The 20664-nt window shown below is 41.0% G+C and overlaps 1 protein-coding gene across 2 annotated transcripts in view; it reads right to left on the reverse strand.

Moving 5' to 3' along the window:
• The window catches only part of ENOX1 (ecto-NOX disulfide-thiol exchanger 1), a 587874-nt gene that overhangs the window by 18790 nt on the left and 548420 nt on the right, over nucleotides 1-20664 (reverse strand). For both annotated transcript variants that reach the window (XM_079778563.1, XM_079778564.1), the window contains exon 15: nucleotides 12650-12752. In XM_079778563.1, coding sequence (XP_079634689.1) covers nucleotides 12650-12752 — 103 coding nt within the window. The remainder of the gene's footprint in view (nucleotides 1-12649; nucleotides 12753-20664) is intronic.

Consider the following 20664-nt stretch of genomic DNA (forward strand, 5'->3'; position numbering starts at 1 on the left):
TGAATTGGAACATAGCACTCTGTCCCCATTACCTGCCAAGCAGAAAATCTGACAGAAAGTTGGAACTCCCAAGGGACTTAGGATTCAAATCTATAAAGCTCCAAATAATGTTACCAATGAAATCCCACTGATCTCTGATCTTCTGGGATATGTACCTTGTTTATATGCTTAAAGACTCCAATTTTATAAAAACGGTCATGAGAATATCTAGAAAGAATACATACTTTTGCCCAGATAAATTAGTGTCACAGATCATCACTAATAACTAGGATTGCCTGTTGTTGGGAAGTTCTAGCCCTAGTTTTTTAAATCCTCACTGGAGGATATATTTCTTTTTACTGATTTTTAGGGGGGGAGGGGAGAGAGAGAGAGAGAGAGAGAGAGAGAGAGAGAGAGAGAGAGAAGAAGAGAAGAGAAGAGAAGAGAAGAGAAGAGAAGAGAAGAGAAGAGAAGAGAAGAGAAGAGAAAGAAACATTGATCTGCCTCCCATATGTACCCCAACTTGCAGGGATTGAACCTGCAGCTAGGTATGTATCCTGACTGAGAATTGAACCCGCAACTTTTATTTATTTATTTTTTATTTTGGTGTACAGGATGATGCTCCACCAATAGAGCCACCTGTCTCTGGCCTGGACAAGCCTCAGTTTTATGTTCTCTGTATATGGAAGCCATTTGAATAGCTTTTTTCTCACTCCCTCTTTACCATATAGGCAATTAAGATAATCAAGATTTGTGCCACAGCATTTTTTTTATATAACATTTGTCTGACTCAAAAGGGTATTGAATTATCTGAATATATTCACATATAGCATATGCTATAGGCATCCAGATGTGATGAAGAGTTTACCAATAAGTATTTCCAATGGAGGGCAGATTTTTGTTGTGCTCCTGGCCTTCCAGACTGACTTAGAGTGGGCCCATTGTCGTCCATGTGGTGCAATTATTCTAAGGGAAGATCCAGGGAAATTGCTAAGAGTATTCCTGACTACAGACATATCAGACATCCAGGAAACTCCCAAAAATTCTATTTATAAATATTTGTTGGGGAAAAAAAGTGGCTCCAGCACTAGAAACTCCTCTCTTTAACTAGGGCCAGAGTTGGGACCAATATTTTGTCATTCTGTCCCTATCAGAGTTCTTATCTAGATCCTAGAACCTGTAGGAGTGGTTTTTATTGTCCAACATTCAGGTATCTGCAAATTATGAATGGCCAAAGTCATTTAGCAGAGGGACTATTTAGAAGACAGTGTAAATAAACGGTGCTCTCCAAGTAGAACATAAAAGAAGAAGCTATCTGAAGTGAGAAGCGGGAAATGAAATAAAGAAAATAGAGGCCCATTCCCATTTTTTTTAACCTTAAAGTGGTCTGTATTATTCAGGCTTAAACAAAGAGGGAAAGTGCACTGCTGGTCATTATGGGCTTTGCTCAGACCCTAAAAGCATCATGGGGGAAAATCACAACTTTGTCACACTGAGCAAAAGAGAAACAGTTGTCAGAGTTTGACATGTTTTCCAACAGAAGAAAAATCCAGTTGCTAAATCCATATGGGTTCATTTTGGGTTCTTGGAAGCTGATAGCACATCAGCATGTCTTATGAAACCGGTGCACGGCATGTTATTACAGCTGTATATCATCAGAGAGAAAAAATAATTGGTTTTCCTTGGAGTATCTCTAAGTTGATGTCATATTCAATAACCCTGTAGTTGAAAAATCTATATATGATGGATGAAGTTTGGACTGTCTTCTGAATTTATTCCTCCTGTGCCAGCTTCTCAAGCCCTGGTGTACCTGTCATTTTGAGGTGAGTGTATGCAGCATTTTGAAAATGTAACCAGGTGCTCCTTCTGCCAGATAACGACCTAGAGAAGAACAATGTGTCTCACATGGATAGCAGTCTCATTCTTCACTCGTAACTATGCCAAAGAGGAGCCCGCACTGGGCCCAGTGCCAAGGTGCAGCTGGAATCAGTGCTGTGTCTCCAGGAGTGAGAATGGCAGCTGCTCCTTCTCTGGATTTGAGGACGTGGGAGAGTCTTAAACACAGTGGCTTCTAAGGTGGGGTTCCAGGCACATCACCAACATAGCCTCAGCAAGGACTCCTCCTTGTGAGGAGAAGTACCATTGCTGGATCTGCTGCTGATGGTTATCAAAAGAGAACTTTTAAAGCTTTGTCTCTGGTTCAGACAAAGAAAAAAATTAGTTGTATTTGGTGGGGCAACTGAATGTTTTTTTTAATTTCTATTTTATTTATTTTTTAAGAGAATCTTTATAAGAGCTTATTTGACCTAAACTGATGACATATGCTAGGGAGCAAGATCTCAAATGCCCTCTGACTGAACATTTTTAGGTGAAAAGCAACGCCCTTCTTCTTTTCTCTTCCTTAATAGGCAGTTTATTTTACTTATTTGGATTAACTGATCCAAATGGGCAGGCTGAGAAGCCAGGATCAGACTGTACGGGAGCAGCCTAGCATTGGTATTGATGTCCCTCTATGGTCAGTGTGGGGTCCAGAACAAGTCACCACATGATGTGCTTCTGTGCTATGCAGATTGTTTTGACCTAAAGACGACATTAGCCACAGGCTCAGGAGAAACTTCTGCCCCAACACTTAACTACTTAGAAGAATCTGAATTATAGTCTTTGCTCATAAAAGATTATCAGCCATAACCTTTTCAACCCATCTACATGGCAGGGTAAACTTTTATTTACTAAACATCTGCTCTTCTTATCCTGCGATGACCCTTTGAAGACTCCAAGGTGCATTACGTCATCCCTAGCTCAGAATGTCTTATATACCTCAACCCCCCTTTCCATCTCTGAACCTCTCCTGCATATGGGGTCCCTGATTCTCTCATATATGCAAGGTTCCCACACATACATATGTATTAAATTTGGTTACTTTCTCTTCCTGTAAGTGGGCTGAAATAGGGTTGCTATTCACTTGACTCCCCTCCCAAAAACACACAATCATACAAATCAGCAGGTTCAAATCTGTGTTCACTTTAAGATCACTCATGAAACTGCACAGGCCTTCATGGGTATGCATGTCCGCAAAGACACTGAAGGCTGTCACTATACAGAAGCGATGTGTGCCATTCCATCGTTAGAATGGTGGAGTTGGTAGGTGTGCCCAGGCCAAACAGTGGGGCTTGACACAGGGTTGGTGGCCCCAAAAGAATGCTGCATTTTTGTTGCTTAAAAATGCAGAGAGCACTGCAGAGTTTACAGGTTTAGATGTAGATTCTCTGGTCATGGAGCACATCCAGGTGAACAAAGCTCCCGAGATGTGATGTAGAACTTACAGAGCCCAGTGGTGGATACAGCAGCTCTCCCTGCCACAGTGAAAGGACTCTTACTGAAAAAGAGCAGGTTGTTCCTAAACCAGAAGAGGAGGTGACACAGAAGAAAAAGATATCCCAGAAGAAACTGAAGAAACAAAAACTTATGGCCTGAATGAATTCAGCATGAAATGAATGCTAATGAATGAAAGTAAAAGGGGAAAAAAAAATTTTTTTTGTCTGTTTGTTATTTTCTCTTGCTAATCTGTCTCATGTCTATTTGATTATTAGACCAGCCAGAAGAACCTTAGGGGTAGAGGTATTTGTTCCTCCCCGAATAGTTGGTCTGTGGCTGGAACCTCACATTACCCATGAGGCTGACACAGGCCTCAGAAGCCCCAGCTACACTTCTATAACTGGACTAAGGGAAATGGGACTTTGAAAACCCAGGAATATAATTCCACAGAAATAAAACTTTCTACCTGTGGGGGCCTCCAGAAATGCTTATTCCAGCAGTACCCCAAGAACCCCACTCCCGCTAGCAGTGGAGAAAGACCACCCATGAACACTTTTCTCTGATAACTAAAGCTCCAAAATATGGCCAGACAGAAATGTGGGCTGAACTCCATTAATGGCTATCAAACTGCTGCTAAGCCTTCAAGAAAACTGTAAGCTAAAATGACAATAGCTAGTATGAGGAATGTGCCAATTAGGGGGAAAAGCAAAAGGGCTAAATAAAGTGAACCTTGATGAAGTTAACACAAAGATTTTAGCTCAGCACTACCAAAGGCCGAATGGGCCAAGGTGATCCCATTGGTCACCTACGATTAAAGGGCTCCAAACAAGTCTGCTTCGAGTGGAGAAATGGAAAAGACTGTGAGGAAGAGATTGCAATGAGAAACCTGACCAGCAATCTCTGTGGGCAACAGTCAGGCTGGTTAAATACCAGGTCCATGGTCCCACAGCTTGACCCCTTGCTGGGGACTCAAAGCCTTTTTACTCAGGAGTGGGTAAAAGGATCAGGAGATTGAAAAGAGAAATTTCCAGAAAGCCTTTATATGGGAATTCCTGAACTGTGGTACCAAAACCCATTGGTGAAGTCCTGACGCAGGCTGCAATTAGATTAAAAGAATATGGACATGAAAGGAGAAGATTATGAAAACTGAAATTGTAACAGAGTGAAATGCTTCCTCTCTCTGGCCTTCAAGTTTGCTAATAACTCCTGCTATATGTATGCTAATTAACTAGAGCTGTGCCTTTGTCCGTGAAGAGGTGGGGAAACATGCACTAAGTAATGACTCCAGAACCAACTCAGATCAGCAGGTGTCAACAGACTGACCAAGAACAAAGGGGTTTAGAAGTGTTGTGTTTTTCCTCAGCTCCTGGCTTTCTACAGTCCCCACCTACCTCTTCCTCACCCATCCTCCCTTCCCTTGATACATAAGATGCCTGAATTTTTAGCTTTCTTATTTGCCCTAGCCGGTTTGGCTCAGTGGATAGAGCGTTGGCCTGTTAACTGGAAAGTCCCAGGTTCACTCCGGTCAAGGGCACATGCCTAGGTTGTGGGCTCAACCCCCAGTGGGGGACTTGCAGGAGGCAGCCAATCAATGATTCTCTCTCATCATGGATGTTTCTATCTCTCTCTCCCTCTTCCTTCCTCTCTGAAATCAATAAAAATATTAAAAAAAAAAAAGTTGGATTTGAGAATTTGTTCTTCCACCTTCTTGAGCTAGGCTTTCGCAATCAATAAACCTTTCCTTGCTCCAAAACTCTGATCTATTGAATTTGGCCTTTCTTTTGAAACACTGTGAACACAAACCTTGTACCGATTATAAAATATTTAAACAGGCTTTGTTTTTTTTGTTTTTTTAAAAAGTTATGTCTCCTGGCGGGTATGGCTCAGTGGTTGAGTGCTGACCCATGAACTAGGATAGGAGATCACAGTTCAATTCCTGGTCAGGGCACATGCCCAGATTGCAGACTGGATCCCCAGTAGGGGGCGTGCAGGAGGCAGCCAATCAATGATTCCCTCTCATCATTAATGTTTCTATCTCTTCCCTCTCCCTTCCTCTCTGAAATCAATAAAAACTATATTTTAAAAAAGTTATGCCAACTTTGGTTGATTGCATCTCTTTTACTTGATTGTATTATGGAAAAAGACATTGTGTCTCATTGGGGAACTGGGACATGACGGCCATCAGTTCTTTCTTTTGGCTATCAGAGGGAAGGCTCTAGAAGGTAGTAACCTTTGCTCTCTCTTGGGTCCAAGGACTTGTTTAATAATGCTAGAAATATTTACTATATGCCCCAACTGAAACCTGACAAAATATTCAAAAGGATTTACCAACTTTTTGATTAGAAATTTGTACAAATTGGAAACTAATGTCAGGGCCTGATAAGAAATCTATCTAGGGGGGAAGAAAGCTTCCAAAAATGGGCAGATGAATTTGTCAGGCCTCTGCCAACATTGAGGTGGCAACCCATTTCTTCAGGTATTATAAAACAACTGTCCTTTTTATTTTCTACAAATGAAGTCTTTACAGGGCCAGAATTGTGTCTCTAGAAACAACTCAAAGCATACCAATTCCTTTTTTATTTCCCAAACCTACCCTATTCATCTCAAAAGGCTTACAAATATTGGCTTTATGAAACCAAAGTCCTTCTAGGAGGTGCTTGCATTCTTTCCTTGCACCTTTGAGATGTAAATACATAGTCTCCTCCAAGAACTCTTATCTGGGCCATCTTTTAAAATGCAAACTTCAGGGAGGTAATCCTATATAATAAAGAGGTAATATGCAAATTAACCCTCACACACTCACAAGATGGCTGCTACAACCAGGCCAGCAGGGGGGTTAGTGAGGGACGACCAAATGACTAAACAAGCAGGCTGCATGGGGTGACCAGGCTGGCAGGGGTGGGGCAGTTAGGGGCGACCAGGCCGGCAGAGGGGGGCAGTTGGGCGCGACCAGGCTGGCAGCGGGGGCAGTAAGAGGTGACCAGGCCAGCAGGGGGGGCAGATAGGGGTGACCAGGCTGGTGGGGGGGTGCAGTTGGGGGCGACCAGGCCGGCGGGGGGGGGGGGCAGTTGGGGGCAATTAGGCTGGCAGGGGGGGCAGTTGGCGGTGACTAGGCCAGCAAGGGGGCAGTAAGGGGTGACTGGGCCAGCAAGGGGGGCAGTTAGGGGTGACCAGGCCATCAGGGGGGGCTGTTAGGGGCAGTCAGACCAGTACATAGAGGAAGTGAGGGGCAATCAGGCCAGGGGGAGGGGCAGTTAGGGGTGATCAGGCAGGCAGGCAGGTGAGCAGTTAGGAGCCAGTGGTCCAGGACTGTGAGTGGGATATCCGACATCCCCCGAGGGGTCCCGGATTGGAGAGGGTGCAGACTGGGCTGAGGAGACGCACCCCCCCCCCGCCCCGTGCATGAATTTCATGCACTGTGCCTCTAGTTCTTATTAAAAGGAAAAAACAAAACAAAAAAACAGTCATCTGAGCAGTTCAATTTAATTTACTCAAACTGTGTTTGTTTTTTTTCTAAATTAGTGACATTTGTTTTATGGCTAAAAGATCTGTGTATCTGTATGTTAATGTGTATTATAATATTTTCTACCTCTGCATGCTATTGTTGATTTATTTTAAAAAGAGCTCTATTATATTGGCTTAAACAAGCTTTTATATGAAAATTCTCAAAAATGTAATAGAAACTAATCCAAGTGCTTTTCAGAATCATGTGATCTGGAAAAATATTTGATATTAAAGTTGGTTTTTTAGTTTAGTTTGTATGAATAGGCATATCTCTAGAATCAGCAGCATTAAATACTACTTTTGTTCTACCTGGGTTTATTAAATAAGTTGATGATATCTCTGTTGCAAGATTTATCAGCAAAAAACTTGGTTTGATGAAGTTTTCACGAGTAATCTAATCTTAATTGTTAGGAACAAGTAAATTAAATAAATGTAAATAGGATAAAAGGTTTTTAGGTGAACTCTTCAGCAATAATTATATTGTTAAAAGTTGTTTCCTAAATCTCTTTGGTAACCTGAAACTATAAAGTATTGCTAGCTAAATTAAATGATGGATATTCATTGACTGTCTAGACCATTTCCAAATAAAATAGAATAATGAATCATTAATTACTGAACACAGATTTATTTACTTTCTGCTTATTATAGAGGAACTAAAGATATTTGTGTCTGATATCATTGTAATTACCTAGTTATTAATAACATAAAAGGAGCAAAGAGAAGACCAAGTATTATAGGCATGTCATTTGGGCAGCTTCGCCAGGACACTACAACTTTACATATTCCAGGGATCCAATGGAGGGGAGATAGACACATGCCCAGTAAAGTTGGGGTGACATAAGGAAGGTACTTGTTTGTCAGTCACACCTGAGAAAAGGTCATTGGGCAGAATAGGCTTGGCCACTGCAAGGGCATGAAATGTGAAATATTTAAGCCCCTAACAAAGGAGTTTGCTCTATTGTGCTCTTGATTTCTCTTGGCTTTCCTGGGACTGTTGTTGCTTGGGGCATGTTTTCTTGGCTCTCCTACAATCTCCCCCATGGTCCATGCCATGTGGACCCACACATACAATGGACTAATGGACTGCAACCAGCCTGGTACTGAACTGGACCCAGCTCCAACATGGAAAGGAAACTCTGGACACTGGCTTTGCTTTTAGCTCTACTGAAACCCCAGCTACACTTCTTCCGTGACCGGAATGGGACTTTAGATAGCCAGGAATGTAATTTTGAAAAAATAAAGCTTTCTACCATATCTCACCCTCCTTTAAGAGCCTCCAGAAATGCTTATTCCAGCAGCACTTCAAGAACCACACTCCCACTATTAACAGGGAAAGACCACCCATGCTCTTCTCCAATACCAGGTCCATTAGCAATCATGTCTTATGCCACATTAAAAAATGTGCTATGAGGAAATATATTTTTAGAAATTTTTAAATGTGTTTATAAATGTATGAACCTAAAAAAATACTGGTATAACAGATAATACACAATTATTTACTTCTTAGTTTTCCCTAGATATTAAGTTTTTTTAAGGTTATGAATTCTGATATATGTAATTAAGGCTACAGAAATTAAAAATAATAGGAAAAAGAACTATATACAAGAGAAATAGTGTAAGTTTTGCCTTTTAGAAAATGGTATGAGATATGAAGATGTGTTTTTGTTAAGGGAAGTGAATTTTGTCCTGGTTATTTCTGAATGTGTGTGCATGTATTAAAAGGGACACAGTAAGTTTTAGAAAGTTTATAAAAAAGGAATGTTGAGAATGGAAGTTTTATGTGTGGTGAAGCTGAATAAGACTGAAATTTAATCAAGTAAATAAATTAAAATATCACAAGTAATGTGATACAAAATCAGAGTCTGGTTTTCTGGGAAAAGGACTATTGGTCTGCTGCTGATACCATGAAAACACGGAGCCACGATTCTGTGCTTTATCACAATAATTTGTTTTCTATTGTCTCAATCAGGTCCTTGATTATTAAGAAAATTGAATTTCCTCGGTAGTAACAACTAAGTTTTGCTAACAATTATGTAAACTTCTGTATTTTCTTCAAAAATTTTCATTGCCACTTTGGTCAAATGGATAAATATCACTTCATAATGACTTATGATCCTATTAAGTCAAATGTCCAAATCTCTTTATATATTTTGACAAACTTCCCAAAATTTAAATTATAAATAAGAGTATTGACTGGGGAATGACTTTGAGGTGTTCCAGAAGGGCCCCTGGAACACCTCAAAAAAGTCTGTTTTGTCTCCTTATAAAAGAGAAATGTTAAACAAATTAGGCTTATTTTGGTGTGTTGAAATTACATGAGCAGCATTGTCAAATAAAAAAATAATGTTGAGCCTTCTTTATGTTGTATTTATGTAAGTTTATGTTATGAATGTTCTAGAAATACTTGTAAAATTGCTGAAAATCTGAAATGTCCTGAACCAAAAGGTCATCAAAATTGAGGGACACACTAAAACAGGTGAACCTCAGTATCAGATTGTGGCACTCGTGGGTGAAGGCCATCGTATTTTTGCATAAATGACCTCTTATTGCCAGACTTTTGCCATCCTGATGTCCTTGTAACATGGCAACACTCTGCTCCTGAATCATAGAAATTAAGATGGGTAAACAGTGACTGTAAATGACATGAATACTTGGGCCTACAGGAAAGCCAGCACAGCTGCGTGGTTCTTCCTGGCTCCCTGCATTTTTTCCAGTTTTTACATTCCTTCATCCACCGTAGTTCATTTGGGCTGGACTTCGTTCACTTGCCACTTCATCCGGGTTAACAGTATATTCTCGTTGTGTGAATGTTTTCCTAGATGAGCTGAAGCTTTCCTTTGTCACAAGGCTGATGTCCTCACAGTGGCAAAGAAACTATTAAATGATTAGAAAAAGTGTTTTCCCACTTGGGGTGTACCTTCCAAAATCTCTAGTGAGCGAGGCACCCACTTCACTGAGTAAAACATATGAGCTTTGATGGACAACCTTGCAAACTTCTTGGAATTATCACTGGCCGTATCACCCTCAATTTTCAGGCAAGGTTGATAGAACTAATGGGAAAACTAGAATCAGGTGAACCAAGTTTAATTACACAGGATGGAATGGACAGATAAGAAGGGTCATAATTTTAGACATTTTACTTGAAATATTGCTAATTTTAAAAATCTTGTTTTCCAGATAACAAATTTTTCTGCTTTACACCTTTGTTATTTTTTTTTTCTCTAAGTGATCCCTCCAGACTTTACAAACTCAATAATTGAGTAATTTTATTTTCATGGAGATCCTACCTAATAATAGAGTAATATGCAAATTGACCGTACCTTGGCTACACCCACAAGCCACGCCCACCAGCCACACCCACCAGGAAACCGTCGCAGGGACGCTGGGGTGCGGCCAAGCTCAAGGCCGGGAAAGACTCTGGTGGGCACCAGCGGGGAGCCTGCACTGATCGCAGGCAACCACTGGGGGTCAGCTCCTGCGATCCGTAGCAGGGAGGCTGGGTGCAGCCGAGCCCAAGGCCGCCGCCTGGGGCCACGCCCCGACCCTGAAAGAAGGCAGAAGGCGGTGGCCACAGCCAAGGCCTGGGTCCCCGGTGCCGGCAGAAAACTGGTGCAGGCAGCCAGGTGAATGAAGGTCTATTGCACGAATCTTCGTGCAAACGGGCTGCTAGTATATATATACATATATATTGCATATGTTCAATAGGAATCTGTTCTCTTTATAACAGGGCACAACTGGAAACTAGATATATTATGGAGCTTTGATTGGAATGTCAAATTTGAGAGAGAAATTAATAAGCTCATATATGACTAGAAAGCTTTAAGAAATTAAGATTGACTTTGAAAGCCAATAAAAACAGTGAATTAAAAAAGGTACCAGCTTGAAAAAACAGTCTGGTACCTTGCTAACCATGGTTCACCGTGGTCTTTCTAGATAAGGAATGAAAGTTGCTTGCTGGGAGATGCAAGAAAGAAATTCAGGATATTTTGGGAACCCAGAGAAGAAAGGAATTAACCCCAAATCTAGAGTTATTGTAGGCAAAGTCTGATGGCTAGTATGCAGCTTGGCTTCTTAGCTTTGAGAGGACTTTAAAATTCCATCTGAAGATTCCTTCCAAAAAGTCCAGCAAAGCAAATTTAAGAGAGCCTATGTGGTTGATTACTATTCTTACTGGACTTATATCAGGCCAAGTTTATTGAAACTAGACTTATTTTGCAAATAAATTCATTTCCATTTGGCTATCTTTGACAAAAAAATGAGGATCATTTTAGAGAGAAAATTGTTTCAATAGAAACTATAATATACCTCTGTGGATATTAGGTTCTAGTGCTGTTTATTGTCTTTTCAGTTAAAAAAATTTTTTTTCTGCCTATAAACTAAACTGGGTCCTGCATTTTTATAATTTTCTTAAATATCTGGCTGCAGTCCTCCAAATTAACATTTTCATTTTCCCATGCATTGACTCAGAATCATCGGAGACTGAAACTGCCTGTTTGTCAAGGCCAGGCAAGCTGAAGTGGGACAACTTGACGTAGACTTCGGAGAAATCACCACAACAACTCATCTATGTACAATCTTTGTTCCTGCTACAGAAAGATCACCACAGACAGTCAAACTTCAGACCAGGGAAATCTATCAGACTGTCACTCCTACCCTCACGCCATATGAAGATGATTCGAAACAGACAACTAGAAATCTTGATCACCTTGCCTTCAGGACTCAGAAACGGAGATTATAGTCTGCTCTAAACATGAAACTTTGTTTCCATAGAGAGGCCTCTTACTAAATACCTGACTGCTTGCACCACAGGCTTACCCTTGGGAGCTTACTTGCATCACTGCCTCCTGAAATGAGACATAACTGTTTACCTGAACTGAGCTTTCCTCAAGACTGAGACTGGTTCAATGACATATAGAATAATCTAGCAACCCAACTTCTGCAGTGTCAGACTTCCAGGAAGTTTCAGACAAAAGTCACCCTAAGATGTGCTTCTGTGCTATGCAGATTGTTTTGAGCTAAAGGCAACTTTAGCCACAGGCTCAGGAGAAACTCTGCCCCCAACCCTTCCGTGCCTAGAAGAATTTGAATTGGAGGACTTACCCATAAGAGATTTTCAGTGATAACCTTTCACCCGCCTTCATGGCAGGGCAAACTTTTATTCACTAAACATCTGCTCTTCCTATCATTCTGCATTGGACCTTTGAATCCCTCAAGGCGTATTTCCACGTCTCTAGCGCAGGATGTCTTATATGCCTCAATCCCCTTTCCATGTCAACCTCTTCTGCACGTGGGGTCTCTGACTCTCCCACGTAAGCAGGGTTCCCACTCACATGTATGAATTAAATTTGATTATTTCTCTTGCTAATATGCCTCACGTCTATTTGGTGATTAGACCAGCCAGAAGAACCTTGCAGACAGAGGAGTTTGTTCTTCCCCCACATCTGCATTATAGGACTGGCCTCAGGACATGGCCTCTCTTGAGCCTGGGAAATCTGGCTTTGTTTGGTACTCTTGGACTGGACACAACCTGGTTTCTAGTTAGAAGCGATGTCTTCCAATTTTGAAATTCAGATTCATAACATGTGGGATGCATATTAATCTGTCTTCCTGTACTCAGTTTTATGTCGGACAAACAACTAATATACATGGTTACAGAAGAGCAAAACCCCCATTGATTTGTACATTTCTAACTTGAAACGTATGTAATATAATCTTGATGAATAACTCTCCCTTCTGCCCAGAAGGCAACGCTGTTTAAATTGTTAACATGTTGGAGGTGAGTTAAATATTTTTAATTGAATTACCTAAGAATTACTTAAAAGAACAGATGAGAAAAACAGAACATCCTTACCAATTAGTAGAGCTTCTTTCTCTGATTTTAAGCCTTGACTTCTCTTCTCGATGTTGTTCTCTCGGTCTTGGTTGACCAATGCAACTGTCAACACATTGATTTCCTATAAAATTAAAAAACAAATAGATATTTATGTAGATTCTGTGCATTTCAATAAAAGCACCAGGTCCCGTAAACTCTAAAAAGGAGGTCATCACTTACATTTATAACTGTAGATCAATTTTTATAAGTAATTGCTCTATTTTCCCAGCAGTAGAAAATAATTCTAAAACTTAGGCTCCTGGCTACAGCTCCCAGAAAACCAAGTAATTCTCTGCAAAAATGGCAATTTGGTGCAAATTATCTTAGGTTTTTGTCCAGGTTTTGATTTAACTGTTACCAAAAATGATATTTGACTGTAGCTACTTTAACAAGTTTTATTTAAAATATGACAAATTTTCTGAAAAGCATACACAGGATGATTTATAATTCTATGCTAGTAATGTGTGTGTGTGTGTGTGTGTGTGTGTGTGTGTGTGTGTGTAAACAAGGCCTATTGGGAAAGTGAGATAGAGTTGTTAGGAGTGGTTAAGTTGAGTAGGACTATATCCTTATACACAACTGCAAACAGTAGATAAAGAAAATGCTGGACAATTCTTTTCTTTGGAAACTAAAAATGAAGAATTGTACAGCAAACCAATAACACATGCAATATTGAGGCTTGGCTATTTATATTTCTTTCTATAGTCTTTTTTATTTAAAATCAGAGAAGAAAAATTTACCTCATCCTTTCAGACTTGATATTAGGACTCAAAATGGAGAGTGATTTAACAGAAGGTCAAGTTTAATTATCAAAGACCTGCATATATGGGGCGGTAGAATCATTAGGGTAGTTGAATCCTGTTGGGGGGAAATTTCTTACTGATAGATAGGTCTCAAGGAAGAATTAGTATATTGAGCAAAGAGTTAAGGATAATGTTCTAATAGATAGTAGGGAATCTGCCAGAGGACACAGGATAGATAGGTAGGAACGAAGGAGAACTTAGAAAGTCTGGGCAAATGGTTTGGCAGGTGTTACCAGGACTGGAACTGGCTATAGGATATTTAGATAGTTACTACACATTAACAAAATTGGCCAGGTAAAAGAATACAGGGGGTTGTTGGGAATAATGTTGAGCATTTAAAGAACACAAGTCCCATCTGAAGGCATTCAAATAAGAAAAAGAAGGGAAAAAATAACCCTCAGTGCATGCCAATAAAAATAGATCTAAGACCTGACTTTAATTTATGATCTACTACTTTGTAAATCAGGGATAATCATAAATTACCAGGAAAGAAGGTCCTGTTGAAAAATTGCAGTTACTAAAGCAACATTTGTTGAACATGTTGGAGGTTTCTCTAAAGGTCACACTTACCTGCTGAAGACTGAGTGATCAAGTCTGAGTGAAAGGTGAAGATAGGGAATCAGTGCTGTAATAGGTCACAGGGAAGGTTTTGGTTGACTAGAGGGTACCAACTGGGGCCTGAGGCTGGTGGTAGGAATGTGCCCATGAGGACAGGGGTCAGAAAGCTTGGGGGAATGGGCTAAGGAAAGTCTGGAGCCAGTGGAACATACTAGTAAAAGGTCATTAGAGAAGAAAAATGTCTGGTAGCACATGATAAAACCTCAAATGGACAGTTGCCCAAACCCCTCACAGTAGGGACAGATGCACCATAATAGTAAACACTAAGGTAGCACATTCTCAAGGACATCAGAGGACACAACCAGTTTATGCTTCATATTTAGCTCTGGAGAAAACATGGTCCAATTCTTGTGCTATCTTAAGAGTTTCATGTTCTCTACGTAGGATGTTCTAACTTATCTAGTTAGTAATTGGGCAACACATTTTACTGGGACATTGGATCATGAGTTAGAAAAGCTTGTCCCTTTCTTTAAAACTTCACTGTCCTTATTACTTCCTCCCACCCCAAATCTTGAGACAGTGGACGGAACATGAGAATGGGAAAGTTTCATTATTAGAAATACAAAATTATGAAGATTCTTTTTTTATTTATCACATTAAAATCCTTTTCCAATACAGTAGATCTAATATGCCCTGAAGAATGATATATCTACTAGATGTTTGAGAAAAGGTTCCAGATGCACAGAAACTGAAAACTGGACATGGAAAAGAGTGGATGGGGCTGTGAGGTAAGGGAGGTTACTAAGAACAAATTGTTAATGGTGTGAAAATACACAGAGGGAAAGAACTTTGGGGTTGGGGTATCAAGAGTTTCCTCACAGTGCGGTCAACAGGATTATGAAATAGTATTCAAAGGAAAGTGGTAAAAATATCATTCACTTACAGAGTGAGAAGCACTCCAGACTAGAAATGCATAATAGGTAACAGCTCTGCACTGGGAAGAAGAATGGACAAGATTATCTAATAAGTCTTCTCTCTTACCTTTGACTGTAATTTCTGTGACAACTAGAAGAAATCATTAAAGGGCTGGAACAGGTTTTCAATAACTAGAAACTAGATTTCATGGCCATTTTTTTAGACTTCTTAAAGAGTTAGCTACTTGAAGTCAGAAATTTCCCCTCAAAAGTGTCCTTATCAATTACTTTGAGAAATGATCCTTTTAGAAAAACTCTTTTTCAATAACTTACTGAGCTAGAATTGTACTTTGTTGTTGTTTTGTTTTTGTCCCTCTCTACCCACCCAAGCCCCCAAGAACCAAGAATAATGGTTTCCCGATATTATAAAATCCATTCATTATTCCCTTCATTTCATTATTCCGGTGGCCTCCTTAACTTTAGTGCAGTGTTTTACTGAGAAGCTTCTTGAACATGTGGTGTCTGCCCACTGTGTCTACTGCCTCATCACTTGAAATCTCACCTTTCTCATCAGTCACACCATGAAACTATCTTTTGAAAGAGTTTCAGTGACTTCTGTATTTTCTCAGCCCTCTTACCATGTGATACTTGACATCATTGACATCAGCACCTCTTAAACCATCTGCATCACTTGCTTCTGTTACATAAGATGTCCTGGTCTTTTTCTTCCTATTTTTTTTTTTTTTTTAGCCTTCACTGGCTTTTTCACTCCCTCTGCTGGCCCAGCATACATGGAGAAGGTAGCTTTCTTCTTCTTACGCTCTAACTTTGGTACTTGCCCAAGTTCAGTCACCAACTTTTCTTCTCTTTTCCCTTTTATCAGAATTCTTTTATTTTCATGGGTTCAACTATCATCATACTTTTTAACTGTGTCTTATCATCACCTGACCATTGGGCTTGTCTGCTTGAACCGATTACTGCCCAGTTCAAATTCAAAGTGAGAGGGGGTAGGGGAGACAGATTTTAGCTGTGGCTCTTTCGCTAGGAATTGGCTAATCTTGGGTAAGCCCTCTCCTTCTTAATTATACTGTTACACACAGTACAAGCCCCGTATCTCTCAGAGGCATTTATTCCAAGCTGCTTGCAAGGTTTCCTTATCTCAGCACATTTCCTTTGTCACTCATGTAGCAGTTGATCACTTACATGGTTAGACAGAACTGACTTTCACTGGAGTTTGTTTTTTTCAACAAAACCAGCAATTCCTTTAGGGCAGTCACAATACCTGACAAGGCGAATCAGCATGGCCAAGTAGAACTGTGTTCTGATTCTGTTACTATTCTTTATGTGTTAGATAACTTCAGGAAGGGCATCTCTTAACTCCCACTTATGTAAGACATGCATAATAACCTATGCCTGTCTACTACCCAGGGCAACTGTGAGGACCAAATGTCAAATGTGAGATGGTGCTTTTGAAAATTGTAAGCATCTATGAATATATTGTGACATCATTACTACCAATATTATTTACAGGACTGACTGGATACATAACAGCTGCATAATACATACTTGGGGTACAGAATCCATGTAAAAATTATGTATTAAGCTTTGACTGCAATCATCTATATATATAAAAGGCTAATATGTAGAATGTCCCCTTGGGAGTTCAAAAGGGAGACTGGGAGTTTGATCGCTCGCTATGATGTGCACTGATCACCAGGGGCAGCACAGAACAAAGGAAGGCCCTGGCCAGCAGCCGGAAGGCCCCTATCAGCCCTGATCACCAGCCAGGCCTACGGACCCTACCTGTGCACAAAATTCATGCACTGGGCCTCTAGTATAAAATATGTATGCAAAAATATATACACTAACTGTGGTAGTGTTCAAATAGTGCATATTTTCTATTTTCTACATGTTCTGTGGCAATGCCTTTGTACTGCTATCCTTATAATTTAAAAAGAAATAAGAAGCCAATTATCACTGGTTAGGCTCATATGCAAGCACACAAGTCCTTTGGTTGATCTATCTCCCTTGTCCCCACGCTCCCCTACCTTCCCTCTGAGGTCTGATCAATGCTGTTCTTGTTCTTCAGTCTATGTTGTTCATCATTTCCCCTAGATGAGTGAGCTCATGTGATACTAGGAATACACATGGACAACAGGGGGATGGGGGCATGCGTGTGGGGGGTTTTGGGATGGGAATGGGGGGGGGGTGGATGACAAATATGTGATACCTTAATCAATAAAGTAATTAAAAAAAGAAGCCAATGACATACAGATGTCATTTTAAAGAGCTACATGTAAGCATAGAGGGTAGCTGACTACTTCATGGAATAACACACTGAGTGACACTCCACTACACATACACAGTAAATAAGGACTCTACAATGTGACTTCCTCTGTGGGCCTCCAAGGGCTACAGTGCAAGGTGAGTGGGACAGTTGTCAGGATCTGCATGGTGAGGATTCACCAGCTCACCTCCCCCTCTGCCAACACCAGCACAAGGCTCTTCTCATTCCTTCTCTGCTTTCCTTGTTCCTCAGCCCCATTTTGCTGTTTGCTTCTAAATCCTGCTCTGAAATAGTAAAGGCCACAAAAACAGGGGCATTGTAGCCACAGGCAACATGCCAATCAGCTATTTCAATATCCTTTACTCATTTTTTTGGTCAAGGTACCAAAAGCAATCCACCAAGTGATATGCCAGTCTCCACTAAGCCGTTGCTCATAAGATTAGAACTGTGGTTGGGAAGGAAGGAAATAGCAATACCTCTCATACTTCTCTTCCAGAGCCGGCGACTAGCATGTAGCAGTTGCCTAGTGGCTGATAAATGCAGTGACCCACACAAAAAATGTCTTTTTTAAAAAAAATATATTTTATTGATTTTTTACAGAGAGGAAGAGAGAGGGATAGAGAGAAACATCGATGAGAGAGAAACATCGATCAGCTACCTCTTGCACATCCCCTACTGGGGATGTGCCCGCAACCAAGGTACATGCCCTTGACCGGAATCAAACCTGGAACCCTTGAGTCCGAAGGCAGAGCTCTATCCACTGAGCCAAACCGGTTTCGGCAAAAAAATGTCTTGAAATAGTGAAGAAATGATGGATTTAAAAACAGTAGAATGATTTTAATGCCACTGATTTGCTACAATCTTGTTTCCCTATTTTTATTTGTAGAAACAGATGATCTCCAATGCCTTTTTGCTCTAAAATTCCATGCCTGCTCTGTTCCCTCTTTCCTGAGTTGGAGTTTCCCTTCAGGGTAAAGCAGCTAACTTGGCACAGACAATATGTACTTACCCTGGATTTCAATGCCAAAAATAAAATTAGAAAGGGAAGAGGAGGTAGAGGGAGAAAAACAATAAAAATGCAGATGGATGAGAAAAGGGTTGATGAGAATGAGTGATGAGTAAGTTTCAAAACTTTTTATGGTTTCAGGGAAAGTAAGAATTTGCCAATCAAGTGCAAACAGGATCTCAGGACTTTTCTGTGGGTAAGAACTCCCAAGGCCCCACTAGTCCCAGTGGCTGAAGTGTGGTACCGCCAGTGCAGAGGGTTGTGGGCTCCCACCCATCTGTGCCCTTTCCCCAGGAGCCTTTGATGCGTAGGGCCTGCATGAGGGAGGCGAGAGGCCCAACAGGCTTCCACATCAGAGAGACCATTGGAAAGCAGACACGTGGGACTCCTGCTCTCTGCCAAGATTCATCAGCTCATCACAACGCAACCACATTCTACGCGCTGAGTTGTCCCACCTCGTTGGGGTTCAGCTGCTGGCCATGCAGCATATATTCTCACATCACTCCAAAAACTGTGTTTTCTAAGATTTCCAGTTGCACAGATTTTAATAGTTGCAGGTCATAAAAAAGAAGCCTTTCAAGAAACAGGTGTGGTTTAGGTGCCAGAGATCCCAGATGCAGCACTTCTCCTGGCGGCCTTCCTTTCAGAGCATCCTTCCTTATATTTACCGAATAAATCTTACGGAGTGCTTACTCTGCACAAGTAGTAGTAGAAGAACTTAACAAATATGAACTCACGTAATCCTCACCAGAGCTCTATGAGGTCAGCACTACTGCTTTCCCGTTTTACAGATGCGGACATTGAGACATAGTGATGCTGAAGGTCACAAACTAGTAAGAAGCAGACTCCGGACTTAACCAACGCTTTCTCGATCCAGATTCTTTCCTGTGCTAGGTCACCTCTCTTGACTGCACTCTGGGTACCTATAATCCTTGTCAACTGAAAGTGCCGATTGAGCCCTGAGACCAAATCCCCTCCTGTCCTGACCATTCAGAAGCCAGCAGGGGTTTCAGGCAGGACCAGGGAGCAGTCTGCACAGTTATGAATGCAAAGGGGAGCAAGGCAGGCAGCCAGGAGGGGCCTGGCTGGGGAACAGTGTTGGTAGGGATGGGGCCAGCTCTGTGCTGCTATTAGGTGGTGACCGTCTTCCTTTGCACAAATGTGACTTGTAATCATGGTCTTTGCAACAGGGAAGGGATTCAAAGGCAGAGTGCCGGGCCAATGAAGAAGATGCAGCACACTGCTCTCCTGGTTGGGGAGATGTCGGGGAGGAAAGCCAAGATCAATGCAGCACTCCAAAGACCCAGTGCGGGCCACGTGCAGGGTGCAGGACTGACTGAGCAGGCGAAGAGGCTCAGGCAGAGGGCCCATGTGGTAATAAGGCTGAACCATTGAGGTGAAGGGAAGAAAAAGGGGTACAGAAGCCATTCTAAAGGAAGAATAGACCAATTCTGTGTGTGTGAAGTAGATGGAAAAAAGGAGAGTGAATTTAAAAAAAAAATTTAGAAAAGTCTGGATGACTAGCAGAATAATGATACCAGAATCAAAGATCGTAAAGAATGAGAAGTACTGGCCCCAATATTTCAGAAATATAGGCTGTGAGGCCTTGGAAAGGCAGCAGAAAATACAGGGCAGCGTCAGGACTCCTGGGCTGGGAGTCACTTTGCAGTCCCTCTTCTGCCTCTCCCTGTCCTGCCTGGTCCCAGTGCACACCTGCTGTTCCTGTCACGCCCAGCAGTGCCCCTGCCTGGCCCGTATGTGATGGCTCTGCCCGTAATCATCCCTCTACACAGGATCAATGTCCTCAGCACCTAGCATCCTCTCCTGCACAGGCTAAATCTGCAACTGATACTTTCTGAAAGAACGGTAGACCTTTGGGAACATTTATTGAATTATATCAAGTGACTCTGTTACTACATAGAGAGGATATATATATATATACTCAATGTGGAAAATTTACAAAATATAAAAAGAAAATAAAAAATAACTGAAATTCTACTACCCAGATATAAGCACTATTAATATTTAAATACTTACCTTTTCTACAGTTTACAGTTGTTTGTGTGGAAAGCAATACAATAATCAATAAATAATAATATAAAAATAAACTCTGTTTTGCATACTCACAACTGTAAACTTACTTTTTCCCCACCCTGTATTTCATATATACCCCTTCTCCCACACACGCATATATGACAGATACATACACTAGTACATGTGTGTATATGTGTACACACATGTATATGTATATATTACTGTTGTTTAGCTCCTTATTTGAAAAATAGGATGATTCCCACATATACTTTTAATCAGAGAACAAAGACTTTGGTGAGTAATTTCAATTTGGTGATGTTTCCCATTAAATACTAAGAGCATCACTGCTGCCTGGATCATAACTTAATGACGGGTAGCACCGTTCACACCAC

The sequence above is a fragment of the Cnephaeus nilssonii genome (assembly GCF_951640355.1).
Source record: "Cnephaeus nilssonii genome assembly, chromosome: 8".
In the NCBI taxonomy this organism is placed as follows: Eukaryota; Metazoa; Chordata; class Mammalia; order Chiroptera; family Vespertilionidae; genus Cnephaeus; species Cnephaeus nilssonii.